This window comes from Sus scrofa, chromosome 8, assembly GCF_054392235.1.
Source record: "Sus scrofa isolate SSC_HxYL_T2T_F1_AM1 chromosome 8, Sscrofa_HxYL_maternal_Yorkshire_Landrace_v2.0, whole genome shotgun sequence".
NCBI lineage: Eukaryota > Metazoa > Chordata > Mammalia > Artiodactyla > Suidae > Sus > Sus scrofa.
Window position 1 is genome coordinate 62,645,314 of NC_139390.1, and position 19,730 is coordinate 62,665,043.

Below are 19,730 nucleotides of genomic sequence, written 5' to 3' on the forward strand. Positions count from 1 at the left end.
CAACCATACTTCAATAAAATAATTTTTTTAAAAACCCACTTGTCCTGAGTTAATTTCAAATTATCCCTTTCCACATTTTAAAGCAAATTAGGCAGGAACTCTTGAATCTGTTAGCCATCATTTCTGTTAAAGAATGAAATGTCAGGGAGTTCCCATCATGGCTCAGGGGTAACAAACCCAACTAGTATCCAGAAGGACAATGGTTTGATCCCTGGCCCCGCTCAGTGGTTTTAAGGGTCCGGCGTTGCCGTGAGCTGTGGCTTGTAGACAAGGCTCGGATCCCATGTTGCTGTGGCTGTGGTGTAGCTCGTAGATGCAGCTCAGATCCTGCATTGCTGTGGCTGCAGTATAGGCTGGCAGCTGTGGCTCTGATTAGACCCCGAGCTGCAGGTGTGGCCCTAAAAAGCAAAAAATAAAATAAAATGTCATTTCTTTAAAAAAATGCACTCGATGAAGATCTTTGGACTTTTTCTCTCTTCCCACTGAATTTTGGGAATGACATTTTTCTAGAAAGCTCCTCCCCCACTCCATCATGATCTATTTTGTGACTTGCTTCAAAGTGACTGATTACTGTTCAGTGAAATCCAACATGGTCTGTGGACTCTTTAACACTGCACTTCCTGTCATCTTTCAATTTGCCTTCCCAACCATCTCTGAGAGGTGAAGCTACAAATGACAGCCCAGCCAGAGGGGGCCCCACGGGGGGCAGATTCTGCCTCACCCTGCCCACCACCTTGGTCTTTCCTGCCGCCCTCGGGAGCCAGTGAGGTGGACGGGGAGAGAGGGAACGGGACACTGAGGCTCAGCTGGTAAAATGGGCCCCAAGGTGGCACCACCCTCATCCTGTTCCTTCCCCCGCCCTGGGTGAGGACGAAGTGAGTAAAGGAGCATGAAGCATGAGGTCCAAAGCCACCACCCGCAGGATGCCAGAACAGAAGGGACAAACGTGGGTCCTCCAAGCTGTATTGCTGAGCTGTTAAACCCACCCAAAGGCTCTACACCTGGGCTCTTTGTTCTACAAGCAACTCAACTCCTATTGTGTGTGTGTGGGGGGGAGGAGCCACTATAGTTAGGTTTTCTATTACTTGCAGCTGAACACCGTTCTTTTTTAAGTTTTTTGGCTGCACCCGTGGCATGTCCAGACCAGGGGTGGAACCTGCACCACGGCAGTAATGTGCTGCAGTTGACAACATGGGATCCTTAACCTGCAGCACCGAGAGAGAACTCCTGAGCACGGTTCTTCCTAACAGAGAAGCTGCCACACTTCTAGGTACTCATTCTTCCCCTCCCCCAAGCCAACCATCCCCTTCTAAGCTGAAGGAACCTGCGGCATGATGTGAACTCCACTCTCCCAGCAGTTACAGACTCACACAACCTGAGAGCATTTACAAACTCAAACACAACAAACATGCAATTATACGACTGAGTTAGAGAACCGCTGAGCCATGTTCCTGTACCTATGCCTAAGGATTTCTTGAGTTAGATAAATGTCACCCCTGCACGAGAACCTGCTGTTTCCTGCTTCCTTTGGCAGTAGCTGAGGTCAAGGCCTTCTAGCACTATGACACACCCAGCTGGCCTAAGGACCTCTCTGTGGTCCCGTTCTCATTCCACAGCGTGAAGCCTGTGCACGTGAATGTGGGCAACACAATGGAAAAAATTCCCGACACTCAGTTTTATTCCAATTGATTAAAAATTTAATTTGTTCTTCACAAAGTTCTTATGCTTTTCAGGTGTTATTTTTCAGAAAACATGTGACAGTAGCAATTTACCTTCTCTAATTTATCCTGCATTTCCCTCAGAACACTGAGGGACACCCTGGTTATTTTCCTGAGCCAAGCTGGCAGATCCAGGCAGTGTGCTTGCTTTGGGAGCTCGATCACCTGCAATTAACCGAGTTAATCACAAGCACTTGGGGAATCGTTATTTCAGGCCCTATGAGACAACTGCCACTGCCCAAACCTGGACTTTAGGCAACTGACTGAAGTAACAGCTTTAGTCTCTGGATATTTTTCTTCAAAAACACATATACATGGTTTAACACAACAAGCACAAGGACATGCATTTCTGTACCTCAGTAATGAGGAGAGGAACTGGAAATGGTGGAAATGCAGCATAGTAATAATACAGGCCATGCAATGGAGACATAAGTTTAGGAATGGAAAATGAACTTGCAGATTAAGAACTGGAGTGAAGCATCTCTTACATTTAACTGTCTCTGAAACTCAATTTTAGCTTCCTGTGGCTTTCAATGTGGGCACCCTTGCGTGCACACACACACGTGTGTGTGTGTGTGTACGGAACATCTACACAACAGCTCACCTGAAATCTTTGCTCCAGCTTCACTGGGTTCCCAGTGATTGGACTTGAACACTCAAACACACTGAGCCATGGCTGCCTGCTGTCTAATGGGGTATATATAGCACCCCCACCCCAGGGGTGCTGGTGGGGATTACAAGGGTGATATGTGTGTGCACATGTGTGAAGAATCTTACAAACTGCACTGTGCTGTGTGGATTTAAGGTCCTGTGTGTCTTCCTACCTCCCAGTCAAATGTGGGAAAAACTCCAACAGACCCAGTCCAGCTTTTCCACTGTAAATACATTCTCAGCACTCCTGAGGTCCCGTGTTAGCAGAGAACCACTGCTGCTGAACGTGCTGGAGATGAAAGGTCTTAAGGAGAGGAGAAACAGTCAGTCTTCAAGCACTCAGGGAGCTCCAAGGACACGTGGAATGAACACTCTGAGATTCTCTTCCAGTTTTCAGAAGTAGAGCAGGCCACGGGCTCTCCCTGAGAAGTGGAGAGCGGCAGTGCACCCCCAAAACTGAGATGCCATGGGGTCAAACCATCCTCTCAGGATTATGCACAGAGACTGCACCTGAAGAGATGCTGAGAGTCACCTGTATGTGTACTGACTGCAGTCCCATAGGGCTGGGAAGGCTGTTTTTTTCCTTCCGTTAAAAAACACTGAGGACAAACATTCCAAATTTCAGTTTTTGCTGTGCATATCTCTTGTCCGTGGCTGTCATTACAATAGGCACTTTCAAGCCTCTAGCAGGGACATACGTGCTTTCTATGACCCTCAATTCAAGGGTGAGCGGAGTTCTAGCTGACGGACCCCCACTCCAATACCTGGCAGGCTTGGGCACAGACTGTAGGACTGGTTGGGCCCTTGCTTCTGGGCAGTCATTCCAAACTTCCTAACTAGGACCTGGGGGGAGGAATAGCTGACAGTGTCTCTGTGCCATTGCAGAAGGCCAGTCACAGGGGTGATCCAAGTCCAACGGCACTTAAAAAGTAATTCTGGCAGCAGACTGAAAAATGCTTTGCTTCTGGTCTTTTGTTTTTTGGAGAAAATATGTTTAAATTATTTTGAAGCTAACTTTTTAAATGAAAATCACCCATGTCAACATGCATCAAAAAATTTTTAAATGTTCACATCCTATTCTAATTTGAGATCTATTCTAAAGAAATAACACAGAAGAAGAAAGATCTTTATTCCAAAGATGTAAATTTAAAGCTTTTCAAAAATTTTTTTTGCCTTTTCAGGGCCACACCCACAGCACATGAAAGGTTAGGGGTTGAATCCGCAGCCTACACCACAGCTCACAGCACGCCGGATCCTTAACCCACTGAGTAAGGCCAGGGATCACACCTACGTTCTCATGGATGCTAGTCGGGTTCATTAACGCTGAGCCGCAATGGGAACTCCTAGAAAGCTTAGTTTTTGACAGAGGAAAACTGAAGTAAATTATGGCTCATTCAAATGCTCTGTAATGTCAAATATTTATGAAACATTTTAAACACATGGAAAATAGTTATAAATGAAAAATGAGATGTAAAAAATATATGGATAGCACTAGCAAAAATGGTTATATGCCTAGAAAAACACTAGAACAAAAAATAAAACATGGACCGGGTAGATTAAAAATATGAATAATGATCTATTTCCATGAATTCTACAAATTTCCTTTTCTCAGTAACAACAAAGATCTTTACTGAAAATGAAATTGGCTCACATTCCCAGAATACACAACTGAAATTAATTAACAAGGAAATGTACGTTTAGAATTTAAAACCCACTGTGGTTCATTCAAAAAGCTTAACATCTGAGAAAAAGCTAAACAACTCCAGAGTATCTATCTTCTCCTGGTCTCACTATGTCATTGCCCCATTTAAAATTTTGCTTTTACACATTTGCCAGGGAATTAGGAAGAGCAAAGTGAATTTACTGCATATTTCTTTTCTTAGTGTGACCAAAGTATTTAAACAACCTTTAAGATTCTTTTGGGTCAATATTCTATCCCCAGTTCAAATCTGAGCAAACAAAAATAAAATTCACTTGTCTCCTCTCTAGAATGTCACTTCAGGCAAAGTAATAATTAATTCATTTATATACTACTCATAGTTACATTACTTATCAGCTCATACAGTCCGTAACTAAATTATGATGTATTCACAGGCCGCAAACATGAATGTACTTTTGTTCACTTTTTCCCTTTCCAGTATTGATTGCACAGAAAATATATGCTCCCAATGATTAAAAAGGAAGAGCTGAGGTGAACACACAGATGTGTGTGTTCTTTGCTCCCATGCATTTTCACGACCTCACACGGGGCTCTTCTATTTTAGTGTAAACACTTCTGCCCTCCCACACTTCACTAACCACCAGATGAAACACAGGTGTGTAGGCTCCTTGGCAAAGGCACATTATCCTCATCACTGCCAACTTCCTTATTGTGGCACCTCATAGGGCCTTCACTGAAAACAGGCAGCTGGCATGACTGACAGAGAATCATTACCATTTTCCACTTCTAATGACAAGGAGGATCAGGTCATCTCTGTCTTCTGAGTTAGGTGAGGGGTTAACTCACACGCGCCAGGACAGGGCCTAACTGCTAAATGTAACCCTGGAGGGAGCGGAGAGGCCTGGTAGTGGGCAAGGCGAGGGTGCACCTCTGGGCGAGGGAGGGGACGAAGGCCACCAGCTGGTGGGAAAGCTGGAGACAGAAACGGGAGGGCTATTTACAGAGCTCCCACAAAAGCTCAGTGAAACCTACCCTTTGCATAATGCCGTGGAATGGCAGCCCTGCTGGTGGGTGCAGGGTAAAAACAGGGGCTGGCCCTGAGGACAATCAACACAGGGATGGCAGGTCAAATGGGGCCAAGAGTCCAGCCATGGTCTAAGCACCTGCTTGGCAAGCACCTTTAAGCACCGAACAATGCAGAGAAAGCAGAAGCATACGTGTGCTCTGCATTCGAAATCCCTCATAGTTCCTTGTCACTGGATCTGACCCTTTCCAACAGTGTCGATTCTCATTATCTGTGGTTCCGTATTTGCAAATCCACCTATTTGCTAAGATTTCTTTATAACCTCCAAATCCAATCATCCTTGCACACGCACAGAGTGGCAAAAAATGTAAGGCTTCTACTGACAATGAACAAGGCAACATTTGCCTCTCTGTTCCTGGTATCATGCTGTAACCTTGCAGTCTCTTTAGTGCCACTTTTCTTCTGTTTTTCTTGCATTTTGTGCTTTCGGTTGGTGATCTTGCTATTGAATAAAGAGCTGAAGTGCTATCTAGTATTTCTAATCAAAAAAGGGGCTCTGATGTGTCAGTGAGAATGAGAGACAACATGTGTTTTCAATGAGTCTGGGCTGTAGGCTGTCGGCTGTGAGTTCAATGTGAACCAATCAATGATATATATTAAATGAGGTGTCTAAACAGAAACACACATAAAATGAGGTTATGTACTGATTAATGAATGGTGATAGAGGCGCAAAAGAACTTCTCCCTGTACTGCCCCAGGAGCAATGGCTCAGGAGGTGCAGATACAGTACTTGCAGGACTTCACAGAACATAATTACCACAAATGATGAGAATGGACCAAATCTGTGCCTTCCTCTGCTGCTGTTTAACTGAAGAGGGAGGCAGACCAGAAGTAACCTTTATTAAAGGCCAACCATGGGCTGAGCACGGTGCTTAACATTTAAAAGACATTAACTCACATAACTCGGCTAACTTGGAAGGTGGCTGGTATCAACACAGGTAGCAGTATACATCAAAGAATGGATAACGGGGATTCAGGTGAATACTGGCAGTACTGTGGTACTCAAATTTTAGTAATACCAACAAGATGGAGATATTTAGGACCTGGGGTTCAACATATACACACTACTCTACATGAAATGAGTAACTAACAAGGGCCTACTGTACAACACAGGGAACGCCACTCAATATTCTTTAACATCCTATATGGGAGAAGAATCTGAAAAGAATGGAGATATCTGCATATATCTGTGTATATATAACTGTATACATATATATACATAAGATATTCATATCTTATATATCTCCACATGTGTACATATATACATTATATCTTATATATACAAGTGAATCAACTGATTTATTGTATGTATATATTTATAACTGTATATACATATATGTAGATATATATGTATAACTGATTCACTTTGCTGTACATCTGAAACCAACACAACACTGTAAATCAACTATGCGCCAATAAAATTTAATTTAAAAAGACTGATATTCTCTGACATCAACCTTACAAATGTTTTCTCAGGTCAGTCTCCCAAGGCAACAGATATAAAAGCAAAAATAAACCAATGGGACCTAATCAAACTGACAAGCTTTTGCACAGCAAAGGAAACCATAAATAAAACAAGAAGACAACCTAAAGAATGGGAGAAAATAGTTTCAAATGATGCAACAGACAAGGGCTTAATGTCTAAAATACACAAACAACTTACACAACTCAACAGGAAAAAAACTAGCAACCCAATTGAAAAATGGGCAAAAGACCTGAAAAGACATTTCTCCAAAGAGAGACAGATGGCCAATAGGCACATGAAAACATGCTCAACATCACTGAATATTAGAGAAATGCAAATGAAAACTACTATGAGGTACCACCTCACACCAGTCAGAATGGCCATCATTAATAAGTGCAGAAATAACAGGAGTTCCCATCGTGGCTCAGTGGTTAACGAATCCAACTAGGAACCATGAGGTTGTGGATTCGATCCCTGGCCTCATTCAGTGGGTTAAGGATCTGGCATTGCCGTGAGCTGTGGTGTAGGTTGCAGATGCAGCTTGGATCTGGCGTTGCTGCGGCTGTGGTATAGGCCGGCAGCTGTAGCTCTGATTAGACCCCTAGCCTGGGACCCTCCATATGCTGTGGGTACAGCCCTAAAAAAAAAAAAAAAAAAAAAAAAAAAAAAAAAGTCCTGCTGCTCAGATCACAAGCAAACCAATTTAGCTAGAGTCTTGGAGTGCAACTCAGGCATCAGCATTTTATAAAACTCACTAAGTGGTCTGGGGTCCAGCCAAGGTCAAGAACTACTGCTTTAAATCCCACTCCTGGGCATATATCTTGAGAAAATCATAATACAAAGACACATGCACCCCAATGTTCACTGCAGCAATACTTACAATAGCAAAGACAAGGAAACAACCTAAATTCCATTGATAGAGGAATGGATAAAGAAGTGGTAATATATACACAATGGAATACTACTCAGCCATAAAAAGAATGAGATGCCATTTGCAGCAACATGGATGGACTTAGAGATGATCATACCACGTGTGAAGTTAGCCAGAGATAAATACATGATATCACTGATATGTGGAATCTAAAATATGACAGAAAGGAATTTATCTACAAAACAGAAGCAAACTCACAGACACAGAGAGTAGTCTTGTGGCTGGCAAGGTGGCGGGGGGGAGGGAGGGAGGGAAGGGGTGGGCCCGTGGGATTAGCAGAGGCAGACTACCATATACAGGATGGATAAACAATGAGGCCCTACTGTGCAGCACAGGAAACTCTATTCAACATCCTGTGATAAACCATAATGGAAAAGAGTATGAAAAAGAGTGTAAATATATGTATAACTGAATCACTCTGCAGTAGAGCAGAAGTTAACACAACACAGTAAATCAACTACAATAAAATTAAAAAAAAAAGAACTACGGCTTTAGAAGGTGACAGGGTACACAGCAGATGGAGAGGTGGCAGTTCCAATGTTCTGTTAGCTTCACTCCAAAATGCTGATGGCAGGGAGTTTGAAAGGTTATCCAGCTTCTTAAAGCGCTTCTCCACACCCTCATTTTTCTGCTCTCCACCCTCAACTATTTGGTGGATGTTATCACTCTTCAGATGGATGCAAAGAATCAACCTAATTGGGTACTTTTCTGAGTCTAAATAGGGCCATTTAGGAGTTCCCACTGTGGCACAGTGGGTTAAGAATCTGACTGCAGCAGCTCAGGTCGATGCAGAGGCATGGGTTAGATCCCCAGCCTGGTGCAGTGGGTTAAAGGATCTGGTGTTGCCACAGCTGTAGCTCAGATTCAAACCCTGGCTGGGGAACTGCCATATGCCCAGGGTGCGGCCATAAAAAAAAATGCCTGTTTATCATTAAACGTTTTGTAAATGAGTTCCTGCAAAGCTAAGGTTACATGTGACAGCCAAAGAGACACATGAATTGCAAGTAAAACACTTTATTATTTCCATCAATAATAATAATAATACCCTCTAAAAGGCAATGCTAATACCCAATGTGTACGTAATGGACACTAATACTCCTTCTCTGCCAATCTCTAGGATTTTGGTTCACATTCCTTTGGGGACAGTATCTCCAACTTAAAAAAAAAAAAAAAAGATTCAAACAACAAACCCCCCCAACATTTCCCATATTATAAAGGGAAGAAAGAGATCAGTAATTCCTGAATTTGAGTGTTCTTTGAATCCCAAATGTCCTCTATACATAAAAGGTATTATTAGAAAATACTGCATGTGACCTGAACTCAAAGATGGAAAGAGTCTATGTATAAGAGCCAGGCAACCCCTTGGCCAGCATCCTGGGTGCTTCCCATGTGACCAATCTGCATTTGGACTCTGGGATCTCGCCCAGATGGAGTAGGATTCCTTATCCTGGAGTCTTTGAAAAGCAAGAACAAGAGCTAGATGGAAGTTTCCAGGGGGTTGTTTCTAAGTACATTATCCTGCTATTTTGTTTGCATCAATCTAAACACAGGTTTCAGATCTCACACAGGTGGAGACAGTTTGGACCAGTCAAAGTCAGACATCAACAGAGCACAGTCAAGGTACTTATATAAACGAGTTCTATGGCTTCATGATGCTAATAACAATAAAAATGGAAGTGAAACAGTGTTTGAGACTCTACTATTCACCAGATACAGTGCTTGTCATGTGTCTCCCTTAAGCTCCCAACAACCTATGTGGCAGACATGATTATTACCACACCTGTTTTGCAAGTAAGAAACCTGAGAATCAGGAGGTCAGAGTCACATGGTAAGTGGTGGAGAAAAATCTGATTCAGGTGGCCTGACTCCCAAGTTCACATCCTTAAACACTCTGCTCTCTCTCCTCACACTCACCAGCCAAGCTGAGGCCGCTGGTGACCAGCAGAGTCACGAGAGCTGAAGTCAAGGGTCAGGCCTGGGGTCTTGTTGAGCTCAGGGTCACCATGGGGTGTGGCTGTCTCCTACCCCCTGGCTGGACCTGAGCAAGGCCAGTTCGTGGAGTGTGTTAGGATCCTGGGACGCTAAGGCATCCGAAAAAAACCTCATCCCAAAGGAGCATCCAGCAAAGGGACAGCCATCTCCTTGATGACTTGGACTGAGCTGGCTGCCTTGCCAGGATGACAGGCCAGGTGCCTGCTCATTCACTGTCTTCAGGGGATGTCAGGGGCCAGCCCACAAGTCTGGGGATGGGGCGGAGGGTGCAGACTGAGCAGCTCACCATCTGCAACGCTGCTGGCCAGGCTCTGAGGCTAAGAAAGGGTGGGAGGTGAAGAAAAAGGCCTTGTTTCTCTGCACTCAGACAGGAAAAAGGAGTGGCATGGAATTGAGAGGCTAAGCCGAACAGGTGAAAAGAAGGAGGCTTCAGACGAGGCAGGCTGGAGCAGGGGCTGTTAATCAGCCCACGTGGACACTGGGTCCTGAACAGGCCTGCCCGGCCCAAGTCACTGCCTGTGAACCAAAGGCTCACTGATGCAGCCAGAGCCAAGCTTTGGCTTGGCCTCCTGCCCTACAGCTCTGATCTGAGACACACCTGAGCAGAGAGGAGCCCTGCCCTGTCCCAGCCCAGCAGCACCTAGATCCCTGCCCAGCCTGCATCTCTAACAAGTCACCTCTCACTCAGCAGCACTGCTGCCAGCCCTTCACTCTGGACCCCACGCTCTCTGTTCCTGGGTAGGGGTGGGGGGGGGGTCCCATGGAAGCCAGGCTGTGGGGTAATTGCTGCGGCTGCTGTCGAGGTTCACTGTAGATTTCTGCTCCGTGAGCAGAAAGTTCAAAAAGCTCCCATGGAGAAGCAACAAGCTCTGTACCCTGCGGGCTCCCACTATCCTGACACATTCCTAAAGCCTCTTTTCTGTGTGGTCTCTTTCAAAATGTTCTGAAGGTTCCACGAGATCTATTTCTTGATAAAAATTTTTCTCTGTTGCTTGGGGTCAGGCCAGAAGAGGGCTGAATAGATGTCAGACCTGAAGCTTTCCCAATTCAACCACTTGATGCAGGCCAGCTAATCTGCCGTGATGTAAATGAAATGCCCTTGAGCTTTTCTCACTCAGGGAAAGAGCCAAGCCTCCAAAGAAGCTGGAGACATCCCTTCTTCAAGAAAAACAACATCAAAGAACAGGGTGATTGGAGTCAGCTGTTCGAATATTAAAGTGCTCTCTTTTTTCCCCCCTCTCTCAGAAAGTCAAAATGGATTATGCTTAATTGAGTTCTCAAACTCCCACGCGGATTTTTCCTTCTTCTGCAAGTTGTCACTTGACTATGCTGCAGTCCTTAAAAATGCAAATTCCCTGAAGAGAGCACTGACCTACAACAGGCTACAGCTTCGATGTGGAGTAAACCTTATTACTGGCCAGGAACATGGATGGTGCCATGCTGGGGGCAGGCAGCACACAGCACCGAGGCTAAAACCTCAGGGCAAGGCACACGCTCGCGTGTGTTGACAGGTGTCCTCACGATTTTCTCCTGTAACCTACTCTGAGGTGCCAGAAGGGCCTAGCAGATGGTCAAACACCACACCCAAACCTTAAGCCCCAGAGGTGATGCTGGGGGAGATGTTCATGCCCGTGGCCGCCAGCACAACAGACGGGGGCCTCTGGGCTGCCGCTGCAGAGCTGGCTCTTGGGTTTTCAGCCTGGCCTCAGCGATCTGTCCAAAGGCCCCTCAGAGCCATTCACTCACCAAAGACACACCATCTTTCCCTGAATGGAGAGCATGGCAAAGCACCCACATGACCACAAAAAGCCAACTGGACCAGGACGTCTCCTATGTTATCACAAGAATTTCTTTTACGCTATTCAAAGCCTGGTTTAGGCAGGAATGTATCCTACATCCCCCTTGTCAATTCATCAAAGGAAAACAGAAGCAAGATAAATTCGTTAAGGTATTCTGAACCCTTTTTTACACCCAAGAGTTTGACTCCTGTGAATCACTTTTTTTTAAGCTGCTAATTTTGAAATGATTTTAGGTCGACCGAAGAGAAGGTGCAGACAGGGGGTTGCTGCTGCTGGGCTATGTGCCACACTGTGAATGGCAGGCTCTAGCAGGACTCCTCGCTTCATGCACAACTGCTGGCCACGTGGCGGCTGACCTTCAGTCTCCTTCTTGGGAAACTGGGGGAATAATCCCCTTACCTCCCAAGGCCACTCAGTCAACTCCAAAGCACCACAAAGTCCTGCAGAAACCTCAGTTATCGTCACCACAGCCCCCTGGTGCCCCGGGCCCGGGATGGGGACAGTCTGGCCAGTTATGGCTCTTTGCGTTTATCTGCTGCTGCACAGCCCTGCAGGGGTTTCATGTCCACTCTGTAAGCTGACCTTCACAATAACCCTGGGAAGGGGCTATACCACATGTGCCATGGTTTCTTACAGAGGTCGTCCTGAGCTTGTGAGCGGACTGCTTTCTCTAGAGGTGGACTCTACCTGGAGCAAGCAGCTCGTCCTGGCCTTGCCAACGCTCCCTCTAAGGAACTTCACGCCAAGTGAATGGGCTTTGTCAGCACTGGGTTACTAGGTCTGCTTTCCCTGGTCTGAACCTTTCTTTTCAGACACAAAACTGCCACCCTGACCTGCTGTGGGGCCAAGGTGGTTTCAGGGACAGCTCCTCCCCCCGGTAACCCACTACCTGGTGGAGGCCTGATGCGGGGGGCGGGGCTTGCAGTGCAGCTATTTCTGATTAACCTCTGTAGAAAGATCCAGTCAATTCAACAAATAAGCCTTTTCAAAGGTACCAGATTCCCTACCATTAATTTAGCCTGGAATAAACAGAGGTCAACTATTTTACGCATACATTTTAAGTCAAGAATAAACATACAGGCATTCCTGTCATGGCGCAGCAAAAACAAATCTGACTAGAAACCATGAAGTTACAGGTTTGATCCCTGGCCTCGCTCAGTGGGTTAAGGATACGGCGTTTCGGTGAGCTGTGGTGTAGGTCGCAGACTCAGCTTGGACCTGGCATTGCTGTGGCTCTGGCGTAGGCCGGCAGCTGTAGCTCTGATTAGACCCCTAGCCTGGGAACCTCCATATGCCACGGGCGTGTCCCTAAAAAGACAAAAGACTAAAAAAGAAAAAAAGAATAAACACACACACCATTATCCACTTGGTTTTTTCCTCCTGACTCCCTCACTTTCTCAGGGAGCCTTCATGGGGGTGGGGGTACTCCTGGGATGGGGGTCTTGATCATCCTGAAAAACCCACCCAAATCAGGCCTGGGAAAGCTTCTTCAGTATTTCTAGAGCCCCTCCCATGCTCCTACCCCCTGAGAAAGAGGAAAGGACTCACCGGGGAAATCTTTAAAAGTTCCTAAAATAACTACACTCATCATTTACATATTCCTAAATCTTCTTCCATCTCAAAGCTTCCTAACATGCTGTCCTGGGTCAAAATTACAAAATATATAACAAGTATATGTTTCCTGGCTTAAAAGTTCTTTTGACAATAATTCAGGGTTCTTTTTTTTTTGGTTTAACAGCTGCTAAGAACAAGGTGCTATTTGTCTTACAATGAAAAACACAGAGGAGGTGAGATCATTTGAGGGGTAGCCTGAGGCAAAGGAAGCACCATAATCTCCTCCTCCTCGGGGAGGGTTTAGGAGGAGGGAAGGCTGGCTAGCCTTGGACTCTGTCCAACAGAGCTCTGTGGCTAAACTACCCCCAAAGAGAGCCTTATAAGGCAGCTTCTTCTAGAAGGCAAGTCCACGGAAAACTCTGAGGGCAGGCTCTAGAGGAAGATGGGAATCATTTTAAAGGGTATCAAACACCTGCACGCTTATCTCCGGTCACTGCATTTCAAGGGTCTAAAACGTAAAAGATATTACAGCGTCCCTCCAACGCCCCCTTTCTCCCTTGGTTATGGCTCAGCTCCACAAAAGAGAAGCTCTGAAATAAATTCTCCCACTCCCACGGGAGCACATACCTTGGTGGACAGTTTTCACAACCTCCTCAGTGTGTGTAAATCCCAGGCCTGTTAACTATCTCCCAAGACCTGCAGAAGAGTGGGCCAGGTGCCTTTGCATTTAATTACCAATCCCCAAGCCACAAAGAAATGCTTGCATTCTTTGAGTTACTTTCCTCTACAAGAGTCTCAAGTCCTTTAAGCCCCTTCTGCAAGGCTGCTGCTTTCCTTTTCTAAAGCTTCTCCAGGTTTTCAAATCTTTCCTAAAGTGCAGTGAATAAAACTGGGTTAAGGGCTAAGAATGTACCAGTGACTCACTCAACTTCTAGACATTTCTGTCTGCAAAAAGGGCAACTCGAGCCAGAAAAAATTTTAAAGCACTTCCATTGGGCTGGGGTAGACATCTGAGACCTGACTTTTTCTGGCTCTGATCTGGAAGAGGAGTGAGGAGGAGGGGTGGGGACCAGAGGGGAGGAGGGCCCTGGTGCTGGGCCCCAGTGCTGGCTGGGGAGGTGTCTGTTGAGAACACCGTGCAGAGGGCTTCCTCCCCACCCCCCAAGCCTGCCCTGGGGTTAGGAGCCCAGATCTGACAATGCCACTAGGATGGGAGACAGCAGGCAGCGGTCCTGCCAGGAGGAGTCTGGAGCCATAGCTCTGATTCCACCCCTGGCCTGGGAGCTCCCCTAAAAAAACGAAGAAGAATGAAGTTGGAGCCCCTTGTTGGGTGCTCATGGTCCAGCAGGGGAGGCAGATGCTCACCGGGCCACTAGGGGGAAGGGAAGGTGCCACCCCAACTAGAAGGGCCCTTTCTCCCCTCAAGAGCTCTGCTCCTTTGCTGACAGGCTCACAGCAGCCCTCAGTTCACCTGCTCCTGGTCTCAGCCAGCTCCTCTATGGGCATTCTCCAGGGCACCTACCACTGAGTGAAAACACCCATTTACTTGTCTCCACCTACAGTAAACACCACGAGAGAGGGATCCTGTTCGTCTCATTCAAGGCTACAGACCCTGTGATGAGACGAGTGCCTGGCAAGTTCATATACTCATTTATTCATTCATTCACCATATATTTAACATACCTCCTGATGACAGACACTGATCTAGGCCCTGAGGACAGAAAGGGAGCTGACTTTCACGGTGAAGAAGGACAACAATGAACAATGCCTTGAGTGCTTTCAGTGGATAATCCTACCAAATCTTCACAACCTCTCTCTGTGGTAGCTGCGATTATAATCCCACATGGCAGGTGAGGAGCCAAGGCTCAGAGAGGTCAAAGCCAAGGCCTAGAGAGGTCAAGGCACAAGCTCAAGGCCAAGGAAGGGGAGGAGCTGGGCCCACACCAGGAGTCTGGTTCCAGAGCTCAGGGTCTTAACTGTTCTGCTAGAATGCCTCTCGCTCATTCATACATGGTACACCTGCAATAAGTTGCGTTGAAGAAATGGCTGGAAGGCAGAGGAAATGAGTAGGTATTTTTCCAAAAAAGACATACACACAGCCCACAGGCATGTGAAAAGATGCTCAACATCACTAATTATTAGGCAAATGCACATCAAACCCACAATGAGGTAGCACTTTACACCTGTGAGTATGTCTATCACCCAAAAGGCAGGAAATAGCAAGTGTTGGCAAGGAACAGAGGGAAAGGGAAACCTGTGCCCTGTTGGTGGGAATGTAAATTGATGCAGCCACTATGGAAAATAGTATGGATAATTCTCAAAAAATAAGAACAGAACTGCCACATGATCCAGCTATCCCATTTCTGGCTGTTTACCCAAAGACTATGAAACACTAACATGAAAAGACAGGAACACCCCCAGTTTATCACAGCATAGTTACATGAGCCAAGAAAATTGAAACAATGTTAGCACATGTTGACCCATGAAAGGGTAAGATGTGGTATATACCCATAATGGAATACTACTCAGCCATAAACAAGAGGAAATCTTGTCATCTTCAACAACGTGGATGGACCGCGAGGATATTTATTGTTCTAAGTGAAATAAGTCATATGGAGAAAGACAAGTACTGTATGATTTCACTTATATGTGGAGTATTTTTAAAAATGACAAAAAACCCAAAATAAATGTACAAACCAAACAAAAACAAACATGCAGATACAGAGAACAGAGCAGTGGTTACCAGAGGGGGCAGGGCAGGAGGCAAAGTGGGTAAAGGGTTAAGGGTGTGGCTGCAGATGGAAATGAAAACAGTGTGATGGCAAGCAGCACCCTGTTGGGTATAAAGAAGGACAAACATCATGTGGACTACAGGAAACTTAGCAAATGTTATAAACCAATCATACTTCAATAAAAAATAAATTTTAAAAAGTTAACAACCTCTAACCCCCCTTAAAAAATATTTATAAACATGAGTTTTGTTGCTGCTCTGCAGGTTAAGAACCCGACTAGTATCATGAGGGTGAGGGTTTGATCTCTGGCCTCAATCTGGTTAAGGATCCAGTGTTGCCATGAGCTGGATCTCTGGCCTCAATCTGGTTAAGTATCCACTGTTGCCGTGAGCTGTGGCGTAGGCTGCAGACGTCGCTGGGATCTGGCGTTGCTGGTGGCTATGGTGTAGACCGGTAGCTATAGCTCCAATTCGACCCCTAGCCTGGGAACCTCCATATGCTGTGGGTGTGGCCCTAGAAAGACAAAAAAAAAAAAAAAAAGTATAAACAGAATCAGAAAACACACACACATACACACACACAAGGCTGGAAGCCTACAGAGAGCTGAAGGACAAGGACCTCATTATGGATGGAGGGGTGGGGAGGAGAGACAAGCGGTTTCACAGAGAAAGTGACATCAGCTGATCCTTAAAGGCTAAGCATTCCCAAGGTGGACAGGTAAGTGACAGTGTGATTGCAAACAATGACTGTGGCTGGTCCAGAAAGGGGTTAGAGAGAAGAGGCCAAAATAACAGAGTTACTGTAAAGAGCCTCACAGATGCCACCAAGTGGCTTTAAGGTGGCCCCAAAGGTATGAGCAAAGAGGACTCTTACGAGTGCATTTTCATTCCACAAGTAAAATTACTTCTGCGGGAGAGGAGGGGACAGGATGCAAAGGGACCAGGGGACTGCCAAGGAACTCAGATGTAAAGGAACGGAGCAAAAGGGGGCCAAGAACTAAATAAAGGAGCGCCTCGATCTCTTCCAACCCCTGAGAGAACGTCATGCCACATCCTGACGTCGCCATGACCTTTTCATTAAACTGGATTTTCAAATCCCCTCTTCCAGTTACTCATTTCTTTGGGGACCTAAGATTCAATGGCAATAAATTCATGATGACAGTCTTAAGATTTGAGATTATTAGGTCATTACCTTTCAGATAGAGCTTTTTAAAAGACAGATTTGCCTCTTATCACAGAGGCACAGAAAACAAGCATGGATAAGCACAGATAAACAAGATGGATAAGCAGTGATCTCAGAAAAGACAGGACTGGGAAGAGACGGGGGTGTCCAGGGCTCTAGGAAAGGTGCTCTGAGAGGTGGCTTTGTAACTTGCATGGATACTTTTTTTTTTTTTTTTTTTGCTGCACCCACTGCATGTGGAAGTTTCCACGCCAGGAATCGAACCTGTGCCACAGCAGCAACAATGCTGGCTCCTTAATCCACTCCACCACTCCCTGTATGTATACTTTCTTTACTAGCACGACCAGACAGGCTTTGTGCATTCTCGGCTGTACAGCATCTGGCACGGAGCTGACACACGTCAGATGCTCAATCAACACAGGGTAAGTGAGACCAACAGAGATGCCCCCCCCATACTTGAGGCAGTGTAACTCAAGTTTCCCGAGGGTGGAAATGGCTGGAAGAAGCCAGAAAATTCATTTCCTACGCTGTGCAAAGGATTGGGAAGCGATTGGGAGTGTCTAAATAGCACAGAAGTTAAGTACTCTGATGGGTTTGCTTCTATAATTGTCAAAACACATCCAGGAGTCAGGAAAACTATTTGAGGAGATCTGGCTTTAGGCCCACTTGCCTCAGCTGTGGAAAAGTACTCTGGAGAACCTCGTATTCTGTGCTGCCCTCGCTGGCAGGCGTTCTCCTATAAATGCTCCCAGGCCCTATCCAGTAACTCTAAATTTAGGTTAGGAAGAAAAGACTAATTCACGACAAGGTTTCCAATTTTAGATACTATTTCTCTTAACATTTTCCCAAACATAAAGAAAAACTAGGTCTGCACCCTCCTAGGGACTGCATCCTGGGAGACGCTGGGGATTCGGATTTACATACTAATGAGCTTCTATGACTAGTTCCATGTGACCATCAGTCTCAGTATTTTATGACTGCACATCAGGGATGTAAATAGCATGAGAGAAGATGGATAAAACTAGCTACAGGCTAGAACTGACAACAATACTTAACTAATAACCAAGCCAACCTGTTCTGCTAAAGCAAGTTCCAGTGATTGGGAAAGACAACGGGGAAAATTCCCGTGGAATGTGTAAGAAAAACATCAACATTTGGAGTGAATTCTTAAACTATGCACATTTCTCTTTTCATGGTATGACTGATAAAGTAGATCAAAAGGAGCACATGATGGTTTCTGTTGGAAGAGTACGTGGATTATTTTGGATTGCGACTTTCTAAATTTAAAGCAGTGATAATATAGTTAACATAAGTCGCTTACACTATTTAAGGCTTTCAATAGTAAACTCTGAAGTCAGTGACAGAGGACCTATAAGCCATTGGACTTCTGGGAAGAACTCTAAAAAAAACCCACAATTATTTGGAAAGCTTGGAGAGAGCCTGAGTGTGTCAAAGAAGCAACTGCTTCTGTCATTTCAGAACTGTCTCCTCTCTCCCTTTTCCACCCTGGCTGGGACCAGGGCCAGGAGCAGGACTGCCAAGGCTGGATTTCTAACTTTCCCTTGAAACTGCTGCCGATGGAAAATGTTATTTCAGACATTAGAATTACAAGCTTGGATTTTGTTTTGTTTTGTTTTTTGTTTGTTTTCGCAAGTCCAGACTCTCTTTATTTTCCTCTTTCATTTATGGCAAGCTTGGACTTGTTTGGAATAAAATAAACGATCAAACATAACCTCAAAGGCATTCCTGCTGAACAGTGCATCCTGGGGAGAAATTACGCAAAAAAGGAACAAGAAAGTAAAACAAAATGGTCATAAAGTTCGAAACATAAACATCACAAAAAACAGTTCTTCAAAGAGTTTGTATTTTTTTTTTTGCCCACAAATAATTAACTAGTTAGATTACTGTTTGAGAATCTCTAACTTCCAGTAAGTGAATTGCTTCCCTTAACATTAGGAAACCAGGACGCCCAATTTTTAAAATTCCTACAATCTAGCCAAGCAAACGCGGGATAAACAACTTCTCTCTGAAAATCCTCCTGTATTTCACCAAACTTCTTTCCCCTATCTCCTGGCTCCATCTCTACACCCAAGCCAAGAAAGAATCATTCGAAAATGGCATCTCCGCATCCCCAACAGAACAGAGGCACCTTCTGGGAGTCGATCTGCCAGCTGAGCTGGGTGAGCTCTGGGGGAGGGAGAGTCTGCGGCATCAGGAAAAACTTTTTTCCTTCTCTGTCTCCAGTCGCCCCGCAAAGCTCTCTTTCCTGACGCACGCCCCAAACCCTCCAAAGAGAAGCCTCGGAAAAGAGAAGGGGAGGCGTCACCCACCCTCCCGGCATCCCGCCCCGAGTCCAGGGATGCGCGCGCGGAGCCGTGGGAACCGGCCGTGCTCACCTTGCTCGCAGGTGCCCTTGCTGACCTGGGTGACGGCTTTCTCCCCGCGGCTCTCGGCCCTCAGGCTGGCGGCGCGCAGCTGGCAGCCGCTGGGGTAGGTGACGCCGTCGCTGCCGCACACCGGGTAGCGGCTCTTGCACACGCACACACCGCTTACGCCCGGGCCGCCGGCTGCTGCGCCCGCTTTACCCTTCCGCCTCTTGCGGCTCTTCACGCACTCCATGCCCGGCGCGCAGTGCCCCCTGCCGGCGCCGCCGCCCCCGCACGGCTCGCCCTCGCCGCGCGCGCACACCGGGCAGCAGCCGCACGCGTCGCGGGTCTCGCCCAGCGGGCAGCCCCGCGGGGGCAGGGGCGGGCAGGTGGCCGGCTCGCAGGGGCCGCAGGCGTCCGAAGAGGAGGAAGAGGAGAGGGGCAGCAGCAGGAGCAGCAGCCCGGCGGCGCCCAGCAGCAGGGCGGGCAGCGGCGGCCGCTCCATAACGGGGCGCGGGGCTCAGGGCGGCAGCCGGAGCGCGATTGAGCGGCAGCCTGCGGGCCTGCCTTTTAAGCCCTGCGCCCCGCCCAGCGGC

The 19,730-nt window shown here is 46.4% G+C and overlaps 1 protein-coding gene across 1 annotated transcript in view; it reads right to left on the reverse strand.

Moving 5' to 3' along the window:
* IGFBP7 (insulin like growth factor binding protein 7) overlaps window positions 1-19,679 on the reverse strand; it is a 74,753-nt gene extending 55,074 nt beyond the window's left edge. Inside the window, 1 exon segment of the mRNA NM_001163801.1 lies at window positions 19,165-19,679. Coding sequence (NP_001157273.1) covers window positions 19,165-19,639 — 475 coding nt within the window. The 5' untranslated portion in view covers window positions 19,640-19,679.
* Between the last annotated feature and the right edge of the window lie 51 nt (window positions 19,680-19,730).